Genomic DNA, 24,752 nt, shown 5'->3' with positions numbered 1-24,752 from the left:
TGGTAATGGAAAAGGATGAGTCTATGAAGGCAGGGAATGGAGGTGGAATTGTCAAGGTATCCTAATATGCTTGTTATTTGTAGACAATGATCCAAAACTATCAGAAAGAAGGGGTGAGAACTGGAAGGTTCAATGATCAGGTTCCAGATCTTCTTCTAGAATATTGTGACCTTGGGCAAAATACCATCTTTTTCTAAACTTCAACATCTCATGTACAAGTAAGAGTGGTGATAGTTCTGTCCACTATAAGTTGTTCTCAAAAAGTACATGAAATATTGCATCTAAAGCAATGATCATATATGGCCAAAGGGAAAAATTTCAGAATGATCAAGATATGTGAGCCAGAGAGCAAGAGAGCTTGGACTAACAGCATAGGAAGCATAAGTGATGAAAATAGGACAGTATGGTGACAGTGCCTTTCATGGCACCATCATCTGTTCTATGCCTGGCTCTAGAAAAGGAGGCAAGGAGACAAGCAAGTGTCCCTAATCATAGGTCTTCTTACTACATGTCCCTAGATACTGGTCACTACTGCTTTCAAAGGCCTGACCTAAATTTTATGGCAAAATCATAATCAATAAAGGCATATAATTAATTTTGCCTTAGGAACCCATGTTTATGTACACATTAATGTCCAAAAGATGAAATAATAATTCCTAACAGGCATTTTAAGAATTAAAATCATGACTAAGTTTTCTTTTATAATACTTACACAGAAGTAGGCTATCAATGATATGATCAAAACAGTCAAGAGCAAATCAAAGATAATTAAATAAAGCCCTCCCCCCAAAAAAAACCATAAAGTTCAGTCTCCTTGAAAAGAGGATCTTTACTTACCTGGACAGTAAGCAATCTAGAAATTCATCATCCAGAGGTAGCCTGAAAGACTTGCACATCCTTCTGATGTCTTTGGTGGGTAATACACCTTTTCTGTATTCAAAGAAAGTAAATGTGCTTTTATGAATTGTATGTCATGTTAGGAAGAATTATATGCTATAGGAAGGGAAAAATAAATGAGATATATCCTAAAATGAAAGTATCAAAGCTGGCATTGGAATGGAAAGTAAGGAAAAAACAGTTATATTGCTTTTCATCAATGGTTTCCACTTCGGGGGTGACCAGACTATTCTCAGAAAAGCCTTCCAAAATTCAGATTCCAATTCTTGGTAGGTAGTAGTACAGCATATTAAAGCTGAAGCCATAAGTGCTACTCTAAGTAACTGAACATTTTTTGACCATTAGTCAAATTGATTTTGATATTTGAAACATCTCCTAATTAGACAGACATTTAGAGCCTCCACCACAATTATAATATGACTTGGGCGTATTTTTTTTTTTTTGACTTTTCCTTGGACCCAAACCCAACTCGGGCCTTCACTTTGATTTTCTCAGAATCAAGTCATGTTCTCTACAGGAGACCCAAAGGTTACTTCACACAAAATAATTTCCCCAGTGTTCTCAGTCATCCAGTGTTCTTTCATGAACACACAAAATTAGAATCCAAATAATAATAATAATAATGAAAATTGGTCCTTTTTTGCAATAAAGATGCTGAGATCTAGAATTCAAACACATATCAAGCTATGTATAAAAAATAATCTGGAGCTCGAGAGATGTCTCAATGTTTAAAAATACTTGTTGTTCTCTCAGAGGCTCCCAGCACCCATGATGGTGACTCACCACCACCTGTCACTCCAGCTCCAGAGGACCCAGCACCCTTTCTGACATTCACAGGTACACATACATGCAGAGTAACAACATACCAAAACACATAAATGAAAACAAAAACTCTTTTTAAAATAATTTTAATGACTTAGTAAAACTAAACACATATTAATACTGCATTAGAAATAGATCCCACAGTTTCATTATTTTAGAAAAAAATAGTCCCTCCCCCTCCCCCCCAAATCCATAGAAGGTTTATTTGCAAGGTCTCTGCCCTGTATATTATAAAAGCCATAGTTTATAAATCCTAGTTAGTACCAAAATAATATAAAGATGACAGCTCATCATTAATCCCTATAACATCTTACTCTATTTTAGTCAAAAGCACCTAGAAACAAAAGAAAATGAAAGAGGGCAGCCTACTCATTTTAAAGATAGAAGATCTCCTCTATCTGTCCCCTCTCCTATGATTTAAGATAGTTTTGCTAAAAATGCTCTTTGCCCATTTTCGTAAAAATACATAAATTTCTTTACTACTTAAGTTCACATAAACTTAAGTGATTTATTTGAATCAATAAAACAAAACTTACTTTTCTCTGTCTTCATACACACAGTTATAAATGAACATGTCAAAATTCTCAAATATATTTTTCTTGAACTTTTCATGGGCCCGGGCAATTAAGTATGCTAAGTCTGGATCCACAATCTCAGGCACACGGTAGTGGCGTGCAATGGTTATAAACTCCTGGTCTATGAGCTTCCCCATAGTGATACTCATCAGGATATCTCTGCAAATAAAGTGGAAGGAACAACAGTCACAAAATGACATAGAAGAATATTTTCTGTCTGTTAATCAGGTTCAAATTCCATTTTATAAAACTTTCACTATGTCTCAGGGGACAACTATTTTTGTTAGTTATTTTGATACTATTTTCCTTCCTTTGTCAGCACTAAGAATTTAATCTAGGCCTCTAACATGGGAAACAAACCTTTTAACATTGAGCTATAACCTTAGTCTTCTTATTATTGTTATTATTATTTTTTTCCTTTGAGATGGGGGGGTCTCAGTAATTTACTTAGGCTGGCTTTGAATTCACCTACATTCAAGGCAGGCCTTGAACTTGAGATCCTTCTTCCTCAGCTCCCAATTAGGTCAGATTACAGACCTGTGCTATCAGGCCCAGCAATTGTTTTCTTTGACTTAATTCAGATTCTTATAGGAACATCAAAAAAACATCAATGCTATCATGGGAAATAATAAGCATCATACTATATAGATAAATATTTTGTTCACTTTGAGAATAATCTGTTCTACCTGGGGATCCATCCCATAATCAATCACCAAACTCAGACACTTGCAGATGCTAACAAGAGCTTGCTGACAGGAGTCTGATATAGCTGTCTCCTGAGAGGCTCTGCCAGTGCCTGACAAATACAGACATGGATGCTCACAGTCATCCATTGGACGGAGCACAGGGTCCCCAATGAAGGAGCTAGAGAAAGTGCCCAAGGAGCTGAAGGGGTTTAAAGCCCTATAGGAGGAACAATATGAAAGAACCAATACCCCCAGAGCTCCCTGGGAATAAACTACCAATCAATGAAAACACGTGGTGGGACTCATGGCTCTAGCTGCATATGTAGCAGAGGATGGCCTAGTTGGTCATCAATGGGAGGAGAGGCCCTTGGTCCTGTGAAGGCTCTATGCCCCAGTGTGGGGGGAATGCCAGGGCCAGGAAGCTGGAGTAGGTGGGTTGGTGAGCAGGAGGAGGGGGGATGGGATAGGGGGTTTTTGGAGGATAAACCAGGAAAGGGGATAACATTTGAAATGTAAATAAAGAAAATATCTAATAAAATCAAAAAAAAGAGAAAAATCTGCAATAACGAAGTTAGTTGTTTAAATACCTGTCACTAAGTTTATAACTTGGTTCAATGTCTTGTCATCTTCCTTACAAGAAATAGTAACTGACTTGGGTTTCTGTTTTCCCAGGGCACAGGATTTGTAGGTCAATAAACTAGAAGGATATTTTGAAGATGGGAAAAGCAGTTGTTCACATTTCTGTTGCAGAGCTAGGAATCAGAGCTAGTTCCTTGTACATGTTAGACAAGAACTCGATTAATGATTTCTAGCCTTGAGCTAAGTTTGTACCCCCACAACAGAAAGTAAAGAATAAAGGAAGGGAGGAGGGATGGAGGAAAGAATGGGAGAGAGGGAAGGCAGGAAGGGAAAAGAACAAGGAAGGAAGGAAGGAAGGGGAGAAAAAGAGAAAAGGCATGCACAACAGTAGCTAGAAACTTTCAATACACTTCTAACTAAACTTATTATAGCACCTCCAGATCATAAAAGTTTATTTTCTTTTTCATTGTATAAACTGAAATTATCCTGGCTTCACTGAAGCTCAAATTTATATCTGTTGGGCTCCCTGTATGCTTGTTTTAAATAGTTCAGTAATGTGAGAGCTACACAACTAAGCCACCCCGAAGTAGAAACAGAGGCCCAGTCCAGCTCTGAAGTGCTGCTTGTATGGCTGCTATAGAGTGAGAGTTGGGACTCCACCCCAGGATCTCTACCTGGATGTCCATGCCTCATAGCACAGATCTCCAAATGGTGGCTGCTACTGTTTTACCCTGCATTTGCCATGTTCTTCAGGATTCAAAACATATTGCCAAACTTCAACAAACTTAACAAGAAAATTTAGAAAATATTAGCAAAATAGTATATTCTATTTTTTTATTGTGGTACAGTATAAACAGCATAAAATGTACCATGCCTGACATTTAAGATATGAGTAATGCTGTGCATTAGATCACCCCCAAAAGCACTATGCCCATTAAGCAGCTATTCTTTCCTTCCTCCTACCAGCCTTCTCCCCTACCTGGCAGCCCCTAATCAGCTTCCTGTCTTTGCAGATTTGCCAATTTTTGGTATTTCATATTAAATGGAATGATATGTATGCTTTTGTTATTGAGTTCTCTCAGGTAACAATGTTTTCAAGGTTCGTCTACATGGTAGAATGTCTAAGTACTTGATTCCTTCTTACATTAGAATAATATCTCATTGTATGAATATACTATATTTCTCTTATTGGCATATTCACAAATATCTAAATTGTTGCCATCCTTTGCTAATGTAAACAGTGCTACCATGAATATTTGTGAACAAGGCTTTGTTTGAATACTTAATTTGTTTATTCTTACTTTGAGATTATTACATAACCCAGGTTAGTCTTGAATTCATTTTGTAGTCCAGACTGGTCTCTAACTCGCAATAATTCTCCTGCTTCAGCCTTCCAAATGCTGGGATTACAGATATATGCTGTCATGCTTAACTGGGCACCTGGTTCCAACTTAGGGGGAATACATGTATACTCAGGAATACAATGTCTGGACTATATAGTAATCAGTGTTTAAGCTATTAAGGAACTGTCAACTTGTTTTCTTCACACTCCACTTTGGCTTTGCAAAGCCATAAAAACTAATGTCTAGCTTCCACCAATCACAGATAGCCCTCATCTAAACATCTAGACACCCTCAAATGAAAACTAATACCGACATTCTACCTCACCAATTCCTATCCAGTCACTGAAGAGAAATAAAAATACACTTTAAAAACTACCTAGTAGGTAGTTCAGCAGTTAATAGCATGTACAGCTAGCTCTTGCAGAGGAACCAAGTATATTTCCTAGCACCCACAAACTGCCTGTAACTCCAGCCCTAGGCAATCTGATGTCCTCTGCTGGTCTCCATGGGCATTGCACTCATGTGTGTGTGTGTGTGTGTGTGTGTGTGTGTGTGTGTGTGTGTGTGTACAACTAAAACAAATTATTTTTTAAAAAATCTCACCTACTAACTCTATCTTGATAATTAATACCAAGTATATTAAATATTCCAATATCAAATTACTTTTGTCTTTACCAACACTGCATTACATTCCCAGTACTCACATTTTCTATAGTTTAATACCATGTTGATAACAGTACTATTTAGTTAATATTAGAGTGTTTACTGACATGATTCCGGTTTTGTAACTAAAATCATAAAACTGAAAAAAGAATGGCAAGCTGTTGGAGGGTGGTGAGTTAACTGCAGAATCCTGAAACATGCAATGTTAACCAGCTTGAGATGCTTTAATTCCATTAGACTCATTTACTCAAGCAACTGGGAATCAAAACTTCATTTTAAAGGTTTGGACCTTGGAATATTTTCTTACATATTAAATCGCTAAAATTTAAGCAATGCCTTTTTAAAAAGAACCCAGATGCCCCTCAACAGAGGAATGGATACAGAAAATGTGGTACATCTACACAATGTACTAATCTACTCAGCTATCAAAAAGAATGAATTTATGAAATTCCTAGGCAAATGGGTGGACCTGGAGGGTATCAACCTGAGTGAGGTAATCCAATCACAAAGGAACTCACACAATATGCACTCACTGATAAGTGGATATTAGCCCAGAAACTTAGGATACCCAAGATATAAGATACAATTTGCTAAACGCATGAAACTCAAGAAGAACGAAGACCAAAGTGTGGACACTATGCCCCTTCTTAGAATTGGGAACAAAACACCCATGGAAGGAGTTACAGAGACAAAGTTTGGAGCTGTGACGAAAGTACGGACCATCTAGAGACTGTCATACCCAGGGATCCATCCCATAATCAGCTTCCAAATGCTGACACCATTGCACACACTAGCAAGATTTTGCTGAAAGGACCCAGATATAGCTCTCTCTTGTGAGATTATGCTGGGGCCTAGCAAACACAGAAGTGGATGCTCACAGTCAGCTATTGGATGGATCACAGGGCCCCCAATGGAGGAGCTAGAGAAAGTACCCAAGGAGCTAAAGGGATCTGCAACCCTATAGGTGGAACAACATTATGAACTAACCAGTACCCCGGAGCTCTTGACTCTAGCTGCATATGTATCAAAAGATGGCCTAGTCGGCCATCACTGGAAAGAGAGGCCCATTGGACTTGCAAACCTTTTATGCCCCAGTACAGAGGAATGCCAGGGCCAAAACGTGGGAGTGGGTGGGTAGGGGAGTGGGGGGGTATGGGGGACTTTTGGGATAGCATTGGAAATGTAAATGAGGAAAATACCTAATAAAATATTAAAAAAAAAAAACAAAAAAAAACTAAAAAAAAAAAGAGTTTTAGCATAAACAAGGCCTCAAGAGCCTAAGACTTAGGCTCTAAGGCCTGGTAACAAAAAATCTGGTTGGGTCTAAATTAAAGCAAGCAAAAGTTTTGATGACTGTTAGCATCATTTCTAATTTCTTTCAATTTGATACTCATCAAATAAAATGTGTTTTTGTTTCCTCTAATCATAAGTTACACATGGCTGCTCACATCCTGTGATCCCTCAGGCTTTCCTTCTACCTAAAGGCCAAATAAATCCCCACTTTATTGTTATTAACATTCCCTGCATGGCATACTGTTGGACTAAGACACTGCCAGACAGCAGAGGGTGGCAGAGGTAGGTGGCAGAATATATGTCAGGTGAAAGAGAGATGAAAACAAATGACCAGAGATTCTGCTAAGGCCTAACAGTAGTTTAAATCCATTTACAAACTCATCAGCCTCACTAGAGAGCTAGGCCATTACCATCTTCACAGCTAGGCTATACCATATGCTGTTAAGTGGTTTCCTCAAACGCTATGTAACATGGTACCCATGCCACCGAAGCCAAAGAACTCCAGAAGAGAGGCAAAGAGAAGAGGATCACTTAGGACTATAAGAAAGTGATCTTTGCCTTACAAGGCCAGGAACCTGTCTTGAACTGGGAAATGGTGTAGTTTAATGGGATTGGGGGAGCCCTAAACTGTAAAATTACTCAGAACTGCATTAAAATTTCAGTTCCAATGATCCCTAGTGAGTGGTAAACCAATTCTACCTTCTGAGCCCCTGTCTCTATCGGTGAAACTGGGCACAAGCATCTGTGTCAGAGAAGATTCGTTTGCTTCAGGATCCTTTCAAGATCTTAGTATGACTATGCTACTATTCTGTTAGACCTTCCTAGTGCTTATCACCTCTCCATCTAAGAAGCCAAAATCTTCCTGATGCCTCCAGGGCCAAACAAGCTGATCTGGTCCTTTTAATATGCTTCCTCTTATAACTCATCCCTATGACCCTCTAATTCTTCCCCTTGCCCTTAACCTTCCAAACTGTGCTTCCTGCTCTGCCTCAAAGAAGCTAGGCAAGGACCTCTGCCGTTGCCATTCCTTCCAGCCATGATACTCTTCTCTAAGAAATTTCTAACAGCTTAGACCTTGGACATCTTCTCATCTGGTCAGATGTCACCTTGTCTATAAGGCTTTCTCTGATCAACCCTGTTAAAAGTTTTATGCTTCCTCTAGAACTCCAACCTCTTCCCAGCTATTTTCTGCTACTTCTATCCATCACACTTCAGTCTATGTCTCATTTTCTTAATGTCTTTGCACACCATCTAGAATGAGTTGCATATAAAGACCATGACTACTTGTCTATTCAGTGTGCTAAATCTGCACCACTTTACATAGTCCCTAGAATATTCTAATCCCTGCACAATAAATTGTTTGTTAAAGACATGAAAACCTAGGATTAAGTTAGAAAGCTATGAAAAGCAGTTAGCATAGTGACTGGAATGCCAAACGATAAATGAGAGCAAATTTTAGTATTCACATCTTATAATGGGGATTGTTTCAAGCTGCATTAAATGGGACAAGTGACTTCTCTTAAGTAAATTTATCTCGGAGGACAGGGAACTATTTTTAATGACTTTGAAATCTCAGAACTTGTCTGCAGAATGGCTAGGGAAAATGGTCTGCTTGTTTTAAATAGTCATATTCAGAGAATAAGTATAAAGGGATAAACTAACAAGCTCCAGGCAGGCCTTCCTTTATCTACTGGCTAGATCTCAAAACCACACCAATAAGAAATTTTTAGAAATCAAATTAGAAGCACTCTTTCATTTCTTGTTACACATAAGGGCAGGCTATCTTCATTTTGGCTATCTGTATTTGGCAGTTGCACCCAACATTGTAGCTGCAAATTCCACCCATTTCTGTCAAGATCTTAACAGTAATAAGCACACTGAACCTTGAAATATATCCTTTTGAAATGAAAGAATCTTATGACAGTATAATTACTGCCAAATACATCTGCTTTGTAAATCTGTTTTTTTGGATATATTTTCTAAGAGAGGTGCATCTGTATTGAAAATCATTGACCCTGATTTCTTAATCCAAATAACTGTAAGCAGCCTCTTATTTTCTCTTTATTACCAGTCTCATCTCATTACACATCAAATGCCATGGCTTTCCCTGTTTTGACATGCAGTGGAATGAATGTACATGATAATTTTAATTTATTTAGTTTGAAATTCACTATGTCTTGGTGCATTCAACTCAAGGGCTGTTTGAGTGTAGCCAAACAAAAAGATCTTTTCATGCAGTTAAGAGCAACTGCTGTACATTATTAACACCATATTCTTCACAGAGGCATAATTTTAGACAGCCTTTAAAACATTCAGGTATAATTCCACCATTTGGGACAATGCATTTAAATGAATTGAGTTGACAGTGATTTTTGTTGTTACTGTTTCTTAAATTGTGTGAATATTTCTTTTTTGGAAAAGCAAATGGAAAGCTGGGAGATGATGATTAACTTGCAGTGTGGGTAGAAATGGATAAATAAGCATTTCATTTTCTAGTAAAGGCCTCATTTTCTGCTACCTAGTTTCACTGAGACTATCCAGTGCTCAGGGATCGTTTGTCTCCAGGTAAACCCTACTTACTTGGCTTTAGGGAAGGAAGAGTCTTGCTGTATAGCCCAGCCTGGCCTCTACTTCCCAATGTTCCTGCTTCTACATTCCAAAGTGATGAGGTGACTTGAGGGATGATGACCCCCACATAAACCCTATACTACTGATACATAAGCTCAATACAACATGGGGGCTAATACCCTCTGTGTGCTTATAAACAACTCAGAAGTTTAACTCCCTGCTATCGAACAATTGCAAATAAAATAATCAGAGTCTTTTTCAAAAAACTTTAGTATAAAATGATATATTTGCAATTGTAAAGAATTTGAATAATATATAAAAAGATTTTAAAAGGGAAAATGGGGGGGCTGGGGTTATAGCAGTGAAGGAACAAATGCTTAGTCAACTTGATGTTCTCATTGTAGGAAGAACAGAGAGAAGAAGGGCTGGAGAAAGGGAGATGGAAGAGAAGGAATAAAGGAAGGAGGATGTATACTCCTGGCACTTCAACACAAACAAACAAATGCACGGTACACTACTTTCCAACCTGTTTTCTATATAGGGTTTTGCTCATTATTCTCTAAATTGAGATGGATATATTTTATAACCTGTTTTTTCCTCACAACTACTATAACATTTCAATGTTATCAGTCTTCCCACATCCAAATATTATATCATTATAACATTTTAATAATTATAAAATATAATTATTTTATATCTCATGGCTATATTTCAAATTTTACAAACATAATGTCTTAATGAGTACCTGTACATATAAATATTTGTCTATGCTTATAAGTTCTCCCTTTTAGATCATGTTTCAGAAACACAATTTTAAGGGCAAAAAATGGAACATTTTAAAGGGTTTTCATCTGTTACTAAGTTACATCCACTCTCCTATGAGCTCATAGCAATGGATACTACTCATTTTATAATAATTTTATTGTTTGAAATTATAATATAATTTCCCCCTTTTCTTTCCATGCTAATTCCTCACTCTCAAATTCATGGTCAAATTTTCTTTCATTGTTGTTACATAAGGGCTAAGTGGAAGATCAGTTGAATGGTACTATGCTTCTGCTATAGCAACCCCCTAAATATGAACTCAATATGAAAAATAATGTCATTTTAATGACTAATTGATAAATAAGCTTAAATATGTCTTCTCCTATTTGTTAGAAAATTATTTTTATTCTGGTGTGTTCTAGATACATGTATTTGATATGAGCATATTTCATTAACAAACTTTGAACACCAAATTTCTTAGCAACTGACAGAGAAAAAGAAAGGAATGGAACACACTTAACTTCTAGCTCTCACTACCTGAATCCTAGACTTAGTCACAGCCTAGAAACAATGCCAAGTAAAAGAAAGAAAAACAAACTGTTTGCAATAAAAGCATGACCGGAACCTCAGAGAGGGTGTCCAGCATCTGGTTTGGCACATGTATACGCACAGGGAAATTCAGAAAGACATCACAGAAGAAGTCCGAGAGGAGCAGACCTTGAGGGTGAATGGCAATTTGCTAACTAGGGAAGTGTAAGGGGAGACAGGAATGATGTTGGGAGGAAAAGGCCAAAGAAACATTTACTCCAAATGAAAATTTCTGAAAGAAAGCAAGAATATGACACACTAGAAGTGCTGTGTTAAGAATCCTTGAAGGTACTTTTTTCTTTTTTTCCCCCCTACCCAAAGGTACTCTTTTCAAGTGCTTCATCTGCTTGGAATAATTTACTGCCCGCAGCAATCCCCTCTCTCAGTAGACTTTGAATAGCCCCATCTTATCAATGAAACACTAAAGCCCAGGAAGCTTCAGTAAGTTGGTCAAGGGTACACACACAGTAGTCTGTAGAACCAAGGTTTGAACCAATATTGTCAGAGTTCTTCAGATAACTAGGCTACAGTGGAAATAAAGCAAGAGATCAATTTAGAGATCTGACCAGTAAGGCCCAATCAGTAAAGGCATTCATGTTGACCATGCTATGACAACCCAGTTTTCTTCTGCTGATCAAAGAACTATCTTGAAAAGTGCTGAACAAGACAATAACAACAGAATGAGACATCAGACCACACACCCAAGAAGCCATAGGAAGGAAAGCCCACCACTGAACACTGCATAGAACACCACTGAACACTGCATAGAAAGAGAGAAGAAGGTGAGAGAGAAGACTTGAGACATCAACTAGGGCTGCATGTGTTTTTCCTTGGAAAGTTAGGGGAAGTGGGAGAAGAGGTAGAGAAAAATTATACACGGTAACTCTGATAGAATTCCTGATACATGTTGAATATCTATAATTGGAAATGGTCAAACCTGAAGTACTCCAAAACTTTATTTACTTTTCTTTTCTTTTTTTTTTTTTTTTTTTTTTTTGTGAAACAGCGTTTTTCTTTGTGTATAGCCCAGGGTGTCATGGAACTCACTCAGGTTTAACCAGGGTGGCCTTAACTCACAGAGATCTGTCTGCCTCTGCCACCTGAGTTCCAGGATTAAAGGCATGTACCACTACTTCCTGGAAAAATCCAAAAATGTAAAAGCATCTATTCAGTGCTCAACATGCTATGGATTTTGGTACATTTCAGATTTGAGGGTTGGGGATTAAAGATAGCCAACTGGTAAACTCTACATAAATATTCCCTGATAAAAATAGCTGTAACATCTAAAATGCTTTCTGGTCCCAAATACTTCAGGGCCACTAGGGGCTCAGGGGAGATGATGGTGGTTGAATAAAGGATTTCTTCTTGCTGTCACCTTGTGTTGTTCAGTTTTTCATGAATTGGCTGTTGTTATCTGCTAACACTAATCATCTTAGTGGTTTGCTCATAAAATCTGTGACTTTCAATTTTACTGTGCAGTAACTTGAAATTGCCTTAAAATATCTCAAATCATTATTTACCTGATTATCAAAGATAAAGGTGAGAAATAATTATATTCCCAGATGACACGGGAGCAGTTCAGCTGTCTTCCTGTCTTGGTAATTTTATTAGTAGCATAAAAAATAGTATCTACTTTTAAACTGTTTTAATGACATCATTCACCTATATGAAATGTTTTAACTTTCTATTTCCATGTACAGGTATACATGTGTCTATGAAACCTGTCTGAATGGTCAATGTTGCTCCATTTATTAAAGAGGCCCTTTCCCCTTGAGTTCTTTTAATTTTTCTCTTCATGCTCTCTATTTATTAAAGTAAATTTTTGCTTGGAACAATTGTTTGAAAAGTTGTTTTTCATTTTCTTGAAGTTCTGAAATCATTTCTTATGACCCAAGCACAAAAACAGCAACTTGTCCCCACTTTGTTTACCCTCAGAGCACTGAAGATTTGATCCTGCACATCCTTTTGTTACCTACAGCCACAGTTTTCTGGTTTTCTAGGTCAATGGTTGTGCTGCTGGGCTGCTGGTTCTATGCCCATCTTTCTTTGATGTTTTTAAGAGTCTTTTCTATGTCCTTTTAAGTCCCTACCAAGGTATAGTGATCTCTTTTCTTATATTTTACTTGGACAGCAAATTCTCCTGATTTCCAGATACACCCTCCCTTTCAGTTTAGAAAAGGAAGTCCTAGAAACTGGAGGAACAATTGGTCTATGATGCAGCATATGCTTACCATGGTCTAAATCCTAGATTCTATCCCCAACACTCCCCACAAAACAGAAAGGAAGGAAGGAAGGAAGGAAGGAAGGAAGGAAGGAAGGAAGGAAGGAAGGAAGGAAGGAAGGATATGAAGGATGATTTGCTATTTCATTTTTTCCATTGGTTGCCTCTGTCTTTACCTACATGTCTGCTTTCTTCATTGTTTCAATATGTGTATTTGGTATGTTTCTGACACTAATTCCCTGGTTTACTTTCACATTTCCTTTATTGTCCAATTCCCTATTAGCATCTCAGGGCTAGTTTTTAATTTTTTAAAAAATGTACTTTGTAGGCTTTAAATAGGACTTTTCCTTATTTGGTTTGTTTGCTTCTCAAAATGGTATATTCTTGATGAGACTGTAACACAAACAAACACACCAAATTTTCATCCAACAAATTATTTTCAGAGTCTGCATGAGAATCCAGGTGTTATTTTGTTGTTGTTGTATATATAACTTTACAAAGATGTGTATAAAAGAGTCTTGGGTGCTCATGGGTCACAAAATCCCATAGACTCGATCTTAGATGGTATCTATATATAAATGTGTGTGTGTGTGTGTGTGTGTGTGTATATGTGTGTGTGTGTGTGTGTGTGTATGTGTGTGTATGTGTGTGTGTGTGTGTGTGTGTGCCTGTCTCTGAATATGTGTATAAGTCTATATGTGAATACATACTTGGAGTGGTTAAAGAAAGAAGGATTCAATCAATCCTGGCCTAAATAAATGTGCCAAATCAGCAGGAAAAGAAATCACATATGCTTATGGGAAGGAATGCTTTTAACTTCGAGATTGTGAAGCCACATTTGGGCTGAATGTTCAGAAAGGAAAATAAAGAGGGTAAGTAGCAGAATAAATCTAAAGAGCCTTGTTCAAATACTTTAACTCCTTTGAACTCTATTATATTTCTTAAGTAGTGACATAGTGCTAGGATCCTATAGCCGATTTGGAAATGTGCTCCACTGATAACTAGTCATCAAAGTAATTAGGTCTCCTATACCAACATACAACTCCAAAAAGTACTAGGAACCAAATATATCAAAAGGCTAGAATGGTGGCTCACTGGTTAAGTGTGCTTGCTCTTCTTGCAGAGGAAATGAGTTAAAATCCTAGTAGCTACATTAGGCAGCTCACAACTACCTGTAACTCCAGCTCCAAGGGATCTGATATCTTCTGGCCCTTGTGGACACCACCATATATGTACACATATCTACACAAATACACACATGTACACTTAAGTTTTTTAAAAATTAATAACTTTAAAATCTACATTCTGTCCTATCTGTAGAAAATTTTCTTCATAGACAATTTTCGAATTTGAGTTTTCTATGAAGACTCTGAGCTTTGGAAAATGCAGCACTGGGCTTCAGACTCAATTATTTGAATCAGAAGTTACAGATACATTAGAAGCCAACCACCTACATTTTGACAGTAGCTGGAACTTTTAAACTTTTCAACATTAAAAGAAATAACTTTTAGTACTGATAACTTAATGAGAACTTATTTTCAACACACTGTGCTTACAGACTATGTAACAAACCTTAGCATGTAACCACAAAACATGTCAGCCCGAAGTGCAATAGTTCTAAAAGTAAAAGAAGCCTTTCTCTAATGCATACAAGACTCTCTAATAAACATAAAACAAATTTTACTTATTAGTATTTTACAGTTTTGCTTATAAAAAGAACAAAAAGTGCATGTAAGATGGCTCAGCTGGCAAAAGCACTTACTGCATAAGCTTGAAAACCTGGGTTTACTCTTCAGAACCCACAGTAGAGGAAGAAAACCAACTCCTAAAACTTGTCCTCTAAACTCTGCATTCAAGTCAAGGCACTTATGCACCCACACTCAAAACACATGTAAACACACACACACAATGTGCTTTTGTACGGGGCCACACCATAAATCTCTGGCTGAGTTGCCTCTGCATCCTGAGTACTAGGATTAAAGGCAACTGCCACTGTATCCAGCCACAATGATAATTTTTCTAACTAAAAAATAAAGAACAATAAGAGTATGAGTGGATTAAAATAAAACAAAATGGGGAATCTGGTTGTCAGTCATGCTTTCTTTCCCATTTCAGGGACCAGATATATTAGCAGGAGTGATCATCTTTGGCAAGTATACTTTCATAATTCTTCCCAGACCATTGAACTGTCATTCAGACTCTCCAATTTACATAAAGCATATTTGCTGCAACAATGCCTAGCTATGACCATAGCTGCTTGATACAAAAACTACTGCAGAGGCAAATTGAACCTGCAGAGCAGCATCAGGAATCTGTGTATGTATATGGGAGATGATGATGTGAACCTTTTCTTCCAGGTTTTTGTGATATATTTCATTACTCCACTCAATACTTTACTCTCCATGTATCTGTGATCTTTTCTATATTTGATGTCCCAATCTATAAAAGGGCCCAATTTTGTTCCTTCATCTTGACAATGGAGTTGATCACAGGACACATTTTTTTGCCAACAAAAGAACAAAGAACTCAAAGTGTGCCTGAGTCTTCAAGAAGGCATCCATGTTTCTCATTCTTTGATGGCACTTTTGGCTCACCAAAATGCCTGTCCATGAACCTGCCATTCCTTAGAGGACAGTGGCAGTTGAGGGTTCAGCAGGACCTGGCTGCAGCCATCTTGAGCATAACTCCCATGCCTGTCTCTGAGCAGCCCTATTCTGTTTTCACCCACAGAGTTTCCCAGCACACTATAAATAGACACAATCATTAGAGTGGTATGAGGAGCTTTACGACCCAGACTATAGTACCACAAATATGTATGACATCTAAGACACGAGCTTGAGATAAACCAGGTACATTCCAGTTTGGATGAAGTCACTTTTGTCCTGGCCATTATTTAAGCCCCCTCCTACTAAGTCATAATGCAGGGATCTACCTTCTATGCTACTGCCTGAGAAATCTTCCTGTATCCAAGTCCCCCAATAAATTGCACTTGGCAATCCTGGATAAGTCTTCCTTTTTCTTTGGTCTCATGGAATCTTGCAGTTGGTTCTCATACATTAGGACCATATGAAACAAAGTGATATTAGCTGGTCCCAATTCAAACCAATGGACACCCAGCAGATCTGTGAGCTAAGAGAATGCATATCTGGCACAACACTGATGCTTTGAGATCATTTGTTATATATTGGAATTGTGGCTATGACTGATTTATGACTGCTTGATTCATTCTACCATGCCCCACACTCTGCATTCTTCAACCTCGGGAAGTTGGAAGGCTGGGTTATGAAACATGATGATGATAGCTTTGACCAAGGAGCAATCCTGTAAGAAGCTTTTGTTTTCTTCAGAGTAATAAGAATTAGCCAATAGGTGCACATCTTTACATATCTAGCAGGCAAGCTACTAAAATAACAAAATAACCACTCATCTACCATCTACCTCTCTGTGAGTGCTCCAAGGAAAATGTTTTGCTTTAATTCTGCACTAGGATTCTTTATCCTCAGCCACTGACTTACTGTTGCTTCAGAAACCTCAGGCATCATGTAAATATTCTCAGTCTCCTATTTCACACTACTACCTAAGATGCTCAGAGCCCAAGCTATGGCTCTGACAGCTAACAACAGTGATTTTTAGAGTCTATATGCTCTGTGCACCAGCCCATTTCTGGATCCACTGCTGTTTCCTAGTTTCATTTATATTTCTTTAAATGTTTTATAAGAATCTTCCTATTTTATTTTACTTCATTTTATGTATATGAGTATTTTATATGCATGTTTGTAGGTACAGCATGTGTACGCCTTGTGCCTGTGAAGGCCAGAAGAGTGTCAGATCCCCATATGAAGCAAAGTGACATTAGCTGGGGACATTAGTTACATTAGTTACAGACATTAGTCTGTAACTGAAGTTACTGACTGCTATTAAGCTGTCATGTGGGTACTGGGAATGGAACCTGAGTCCTCTTGCATCAAGTATTATTAACCTCTGAGTATTCTCTTCATCCCATTTTGTTTTTATTACTTGTGTATCCTTTTTTATGGTATAAAACTGCCTACATATTTGTAACACATTTTAATTTTAAAACTAAATAAGTACTGGAGAAATGGCACAATAGCTAAAAGCACTAGTTTTTGTTGTAGAGGAGTTGCATTCAGTTCCTAGCTCTCACATGGTAGTTTGAAACTACCTAATAACTCTAGTTCCAAAGAGATCTGATGCCTTCTTTTGGCCTCCATGTGTACCAGGCATGCACATAGTATATTCTTACATAGCTTCAGGAAACTACTCATAATATACACATAAAATAAAAATAAATATCTCAAAACAAGGCAAAATAGAAACAAATCTAAGAATCAATACAATAACAAGAAAAATAGAAGGGGTATATGCCCAAGCAGTTTTAACATCCCTAGCCCTATTTTAAATAGCAGTCTTCTAGAAAACACAGACTCAAGCAAATTGACAACAGGAAAAACAGAGATTTCATGCTTCCTATATCTACAGTCTAACTTCCATGTGACTAATGGAAAGGGGAAGTGAACGAAACTAACAGCATGGCTAGTTCCTGGCTTGGTGTTTCACATACCTTATTTCATGTAATGAGTTCAGTAACCTCTCATTTCACAAATGAAGAATCTAAGGCACTACAAATAAGAACCTTCATTAGAATGATCTAAAGTTCAGCATATGATGCAATTGCTAAACTGCATCTTATAAATCCAAGATTTATAACTTAATGTGATCATAGCTAGCACCCTAACCCCCCTATCTTCATAGTTTTCTTACCTTCAAAATAGGTCATCATATACCATTTTTGTTAGAGTGCTCTATAAAATGAATATACACTAATATGTATAAGCATTTTCCACAGTGTTTGTTATATAGTAAAGAATTAGTCAGCTACCATCAGTAGTAGAATTAATAGAATGAACTGACAAAATAATAACCTTCAGGTTCAGTAAGAGACTGTCTCAAGGCAGTAAGATAGAAAGAGAGGAAGACACAATACCTTACTGAGCTTTCCACATGGACACACATAGACATGCACATCAGCATACTGATACACTTATACCACACATACACACACACACACACACATATACACATACGGGCATACAAATGCATACACATATATACAAATAGATTTACAAACATTATGTGAGTGAAAACAATTCATATTGTACCACCAGAGGGATACTCACTCCAAAACACTGTGGAAAAAACAAAAATACAAATTTGAAGCCCCCAAATAAGCAGTCTAAGACCACAGATAAGCTGAATCCTCTCAAGGACACTATACCCAACTCTGAACCTCTCACCCAACAGGAGGTCTGCTATGCATAACTCATAAACACCCATGGTTCAACATAACACTGAAAAGCATGCCATCACACCCAGTACCTCATGACTGCAAAACTTAACTTGCATATAAGGCAGCCAAGCAGCTCCTGCTCTAAGGTGGCCCTCCTGCTCTAAGTAGCCTCTTACTTTATACCCTCTATTTTACATCATGACTATTTGTCTGGGGAGTTACAATTAGCCTTTGCTTACTGTTTCAATCATTTAAAACATAAGTTGGAATCCAATTAAAGAAGGACCATGGGTGGCACTAACAGGGTCATTTGCTAGCAACTATGTGGTCACATAGCTCCCTTGCTTTTAAATCACAGGCACTTCATTTAGAAAACTGGCCATTACCACATAGTAATTCTGGATAAAATAGTTGTTATGCACTGTTAATGATTTACCCACTCCCACAAGGACATAATCATGGAAAAAAGAAATAAACACAATATAAATGTATATGTCCATGTACAACATAGCACAAGAGCTGGCCTTTTTTTCCACTCTTTAGAAACAAGAAAAACCCTATCTGTTTTGGTACAATATTATATGGTTTATTCTAACATGCCAAGTGTTTTTTCCTACTATCCCATAAAACTCGAGTTGATAAAAATGAACAGTCTTTTTAAAAAAGAAAGAAAAAATGTCTAAGAGTGATTATGACTTTTAAATAGGGGCGCTCATTTTAACCAGGCCTATGATCACTACCAATTCCACTTCAGCATCCATGTTAATAATAAGATTCTAAAATCTAAGAATAATGTGTCTAGTAAGTATATTCTCAGATGTAATTTTAGAGAGTATTAGAGATTGTGTGTGAAAAATTATAGAATAGGCAGCAATTCAAACTCATAGTTGAGTTTGAAAGAAAATGTGAATCACACTAGGGATTAGAGCAAAAAGGGATCTGATGGCCAGAGAAGAAGACCAGCAACTTAACAGCTAGGGCTATATGTGGAGCCAAACCCCTAAATGTATGAGCTTCTATCTCAATGGTCACTCAGGCATGTAAGAGAAGGCCTTTGGGCATGGAGAATAAAATTTGTAACCTCTACTTATGGAATCTGTGCAGAAAGCTAGTACTACAAAGAGTAACATTTGAAATCAAAGATGGCTTTGAACTATTAGTAAGCTATACTCACTGGTCTAGAAGTGTAAAAGTGAAGTATTTTTTGCTAAGTCTGTGCATGTAAAATACACATACACACACACACACACACACACACACATGAGATTTTATATAATACATAAATATATTTATGTGCATAAAAATACATAATCTGCTAGAACTTAAAGCCATTATTTTGGGTATTCAGAATTTGGAGTACTAATTTGTTCTTAAAGCTCCACTGCAATAAAGTACTAACAAAATTAAGGTGAAATCTAACCACCTAATTGGCACTGTAACTGTGTCTTCAAAAGGCCATTCCAACTTTCTATCAGACCAGCTGCTTCAGGGTGATGGTGAACATGGTAAGACTAGTGAATTCCATGATCTTGAGCCCACTGTAGCACTTCTCTGGCTGTGAAATGAGTTCCTTGGTCAGAAGCAATACTGGGTGGAATACTGTGACGATAGATAAGGCATTCTGTGAGTCCATGGATGGTGGTTTTAGCAGAGGCATTACATGCAGGAAAGGCAAATCCATAACCAGAATAAGTATCTACTCCAGTAAGAACAAAACGCTGTCCTTTCCACAGAGTAAGTGGTCCAATGTAGTCAACCTGCCACTAGACTGCTGGCTGGTCACCTCGAGGAATGGTGCTCAGTGTTGGTTTCTGCTGCTGGCAGATCTGGCATTCAGCAGCAGTTGTAGCCACGTTAGCCTTGGTGAGTAGAAGTCTGTGTTGCTGAGCCCAAGCATAACCTCCATCTCAACCACTTTGTTCATGTGCCCATTGAGCAATGACAGGGATGGCCAGGGAAAGAGACTGACTGTATATGCTGGCTTAGAGAGGCAAAAGCAAAACCACTTTGAAAAATTCTCCTTCTGGACACTAAAATTCGGTGTGTTTGAGAAAATATGATATTTGCATAGTTTCCAAGTAGGTGTTTTCAGGTATTTATTAGCCACAAAAAGAATGATAAGAAAGATGGTCATTTTACAATGAAGAAATCTGGCAGAAACTACCTTAATCAAGTGATCAAGTTCAATATCACCAGTAGGTAAGACATTTATTGTTTGACACCAGGAACTCTGACATACTGAAAATGAGAAAACTTCATTTCTATAGTATAATCTCAGTCTAAACATAAGAAAACACTCTACTTTAAATTGAAGAACATTAGTGTCAAGGTGCTATGTAGGAATTTCGTCCAAACTTAAAACCTCTTCCAAATGTAAAACCTTCCATCTTAGAGGGAAGCTCATTGACACAGAATGTTTACAAGAAGGCAAACCCTGTCCTAAGGAGGCAAAACATTCCATGCTGCAGGAAAACCCCTTATGCCCAGGAAGTAAACAACCAAAATTGCTTCCGGAAGGCCCTGACACTGACCAGAGTCCCTATTAAGTAAAGACTGCTGAAAAGCAGTCAGTAACCTGAGCTTCCTGGAAGGAGCCAAGAAGAGCCAAGTTGACTGGAAGAGGCTCAACTTAAGTGAACTATCAACCGGTTTGTAACTTACACGAGGCTTCCAACTTTCTTGAGCTGTGCTGGGTTTCCTACGATAGTACAGCTTTCTGTGAGTCATTTCTGTTCCTATAACTAGTCTCCTACCCATATATTTCTATAAGTAACCCAATTAAGCTTTGGGCGTCAGTGGTCTATTTGCACTTTGGTCTGTCATTGGTTTGCTGCTGGGGTTGAGTAGACAGTAATTCTCACATCTCCCCAGGATTGGTGTCATGCAGCATAGTGTCATAAAAATAAAACAAGGAAAAGGAAAGGCTGAATAGTTGTTACAGCCTGCAGAATCCTAAGAATAAACAATGACTAAATACAGAGTGGGACCCTGGAAAGGATCTTGGAACAGAAAGAAAAAAATGAATTTAGTCAGGGTTACAGGGTGCAGCAATCTTTAAATAAGGATTTTGGTTTATAGTACTATCCCAAAATTAATTTCCTTGTTTTGATAATTATGCCATTTAGGATGTTAATATTAGGGAAAGCCTGGGGAAGGGTATATGGAAGTTCTCTACAATAATTTGAAATCTTTTCTGTGAATCTACATAGTTCAAAATAAAAGGCTTTTAAGAACTTCTCTTGTAGAGCCAACCTAAGTAACAAGACCACCCCAGTGGAAGAAGAAAGTAGTTTCAGATGAGCTTATAAAATATAAAAGGCGGGCTGGTGAGATGGCTCAGTGGGTAAGAGCACCCGACTGCTCTTCCGAAGGTCCAGAGTTCAAATCCCAGCAACCACATGGTGGCTCACAACCATCCGTAATGAGATCTGACTCCCTTTTCTGGAGTGTGTGAGGACAGCTACAGTGTACTTACATATAATAAATAAATAAATCAAAAAAAACCATAAAATATAAAAGGCAACAAACCTCCATTAGTAAGAGTCAGCAGATGTAAGAGAATATAGTTAGGATCCCCTAAGTGGGGGTCAAAAGAAGGAAATTAGCAATAACCCCCAATATTATGGTTTTAAACTTATCTAAAATATAGGACAGAGAAACCATAAGGAAAGAATGAAGAAGCAGAGGGATGGCTCAGTGCTTGCAAGTACATGCGTTTTCAGATGATCCTTATTTGGTTCCCAGTACTCCAGTTCCAGTGGATCTGATCTCTTCTGGCATCCTTGGGCACTGCATACATGTTGTGCACAGACATACATGCAGGCAAAACACTCACCCACTTGTAAAATAAAAACTCAAAAATAAATGTGTAAAGTATCATGCAACAGAACAGAAACATCCACAGACAGATGATGGTGGCAGATGAACAACAGACAGAGTGAACTGCACTTAAAGACCGAGAAAGCACAGCCATGGAAAAACAGAACTCCATAAGAGATTTCAAGAAATCACCAGAAATGCAGCACAGAAGGGAAAACTACATGAATAAATGTGTGAACAGAGAGACACTAGGGCAATGAAGAAAGACTGACAGCTTGAGAAGCAAGACAGAAAATAAAAAACAAAAGATCTTTGAAGGGATTTATGGCATGGATTAAAATAATTTTCAAACCCAAGGATTAAAAATAGTTCCAAGCCAGGCATGGTGGTATGTACCTTTATTCCCAGCATTCCAGAAGTAGAGTTCTAGGACTGAACGGGCTACACAGTAAGACTGTGTCTCAAAATATAAAAATTAAATGTAAAATAGGCCCAAGATATATTCTAATTAAACTACAGAAAGCTAAAGGCAGAAAACAGCAACCAAACAAAAGAGGTCAAATGGCAACAACAGAGCACTCATGTGAACCAGTCATAGACAAACTCCATGGTGCATGCAGGAAAATGGTAAAGCAGAATCTTCAGACACTCAAAGGAAAAATACTGTATATCTAGAATTCCTTGCTTAAAATTAAAAAGAGAAAAAGAAATGCATTTCAGAAAATAAGGGCTTTTAATAAATGTGATGAATTAATATCATTAAAAACATGTTTTCCAACTAAATACCATAAAAAGGAAATCAAGAACTAAAAGTAAATCTCATATACATTTAGAAAATACAAAATTCTCTTTCATTAATTGACCAAGGTACTAGAGAATATTTATGACAAATGTTTAGCGAATGGATGCTAATATAGTATTTAAAAGGGAAATTAAAATCTTAAGTGAATTCTTAGAAAGCATTAAAAAAATCAGTAAAAACAAGTACCCAAAACTGGGTATGGTGGCATATATCTATGATCTCAACATTCTGAAGACTGAGTCAGGGAATCCATAATGAGTTTACACAGTGAATTCCAAACAAGCCTGGACTAAGAGTGAGACCTTGTCTTTAAAAAAGTAATAACAGCAAATCCCTGAAAAAAATATACTCACTATTCTAAAATAAAAATATGTAATTAAGGAAAGAAAAGAAAAAAGGATATAAGGACTTAGGCAATAATAATAATAACTATTATTATTATTATTATTAAACAGTAGGAATTATAAAATAAGTTGCAAATTGATTTTAAAAAACAAGATGTATAAATCAACAGTAAATGGCTTAAGAGATGACAACTATAAGATTCGAGCAAATGGAAGTTTCAGAAAGCTATATAATTTCACAAATAATCTCAAGAGGAAATAGAAAGCTGAAGTAAGATGTAACACACTCACAGAGTGAATCATTAGGTAATCTACTCTCTGATAAAAGGGAACATCATATGATTTGACAGGCTTTAGACAAACCTTCAAAGAACTGACAAATGTCTAACTTTTACAAACTGCTCTAAGAAACCTAGAAGAGATATTTTGAAATTAACTTTACCAAGCTACTACAAAGCATTGTCATCAGAAGGAAGCAAAAACTGTACAAGAAAACAAAAATACAGGCTTGTCTTTTATATGCAAAGATGTGAAAATCCTATATAAAATCTGCATTCACTCAGTAATGAAATACTGTTCATGTTCCTATAAAATCAGGAAATTTTTCTTATGTGTTACATTGCAGGCAATATAGTAAGAAATAATGCACAAGGACTAGAAAGAAGCAAACTTGTCCCTATATTTTACACTGTCTCAAATTAACACCTAAGATAAACTACAGAATCCATGAGCTCAGAAAAAGAAAATAAAGATCTATATTTAAAAATCAATAGCCTTTGAAAACACCAACAAAAACCAACTAGAAAATCCAACTTTAAAATAAAATTATAATAGCAGCAAAACTAAAATATTATAAAACATATATACTATATTCATAAACAAAATGTTTCTATTTCATAGTGACTCAAATTCTGTCCTCAAATATACAAATTCAACCCAAGTCATCAAAATTCAATCAACCTTTAAAAAACAGAAACGGTGTTTATGAAATGGACAGTCAAATGCCTTGAAGAAAAATTCCTTTGCTATATATATCATCATGTCTCATTAATATAGACTACACCAATTATCCTTGGTTCACATAGGTGGAGGTAAGTTCCTATGGCTAAAGATACCATGCACTTCAGAAGAGCCTAGTAGTTTCTGAGCAGTGGTCTGAATAACTGCCCTCTCTGAGGTTTAGTTTCCTAAAGAGGGAAACACTCAACAGCCCTATGATGCCTATGAACCACAACAATAACCAGCATGGCATGATAACTTTAACAGTACAGTAGCGGCATAGATATCTCAGTAGTAACCAGCAGCTCCCTAATTGGACTTCAGGCTACCTCAACAAGAGAGAAATCATTCCTTGTACTGAAACTTTAGCTGGTGAATTAAAGCCATGGATCTTGGAGGAGAACCTACAACTACCACTTTACTAAACCAGCATAATCCCTGACCACACACAAAATATTTGTCATAGTTTTCATTTTACTT

At 37.2% G+C, this 24,752-nt stretch overlaps 1 protein-coding gene across 1 annotated transcript in view; it reads right to left on the bottom strand.

Moving 5' to 3' along the window:
* Efhc2 (EF-hand domain containing 2) overlaps window positions 1-24,752 on the bottom strand; it is a 189,749-nt gene that overhangs the window by 30,574 nt on the left and 134,423 nt on the right. Inside the window, exons 12-13 of the mRNA XM_085837785.1 lie at window positions 2,256-2,453; window positions 838-930 (exon numbers count right to left, since the gene is read on the bottom strand). Coding sequence (XP_085693911.1) covers window positions 838-930; window positions 2,256-2,453 — 291 coding nt within the window. The remainder of the gene's footprint in view (window positions 1-837; window positions 931-2,255; window positions 2,454-24,752) is intronic.

This window comes from Mus caroli, unplaced genomic scaffold (assembly GCF_978045245.1).
Source record: "Mus caroli unplaced genomic scaffold, Mus_caroli_1 scaffold_5, whole genome shotgun sequence".
Classification (NCBI taxonomy): Eukaryota; Metazoa; Chordata; class Mammalia; order Rodentia; family Muridae; genus Mus; species Mus caroli.
Note: the sequence above shows the minus strand (reverse complement) of the source record. Positions and strands in the feature narration are given on the sequence as shown.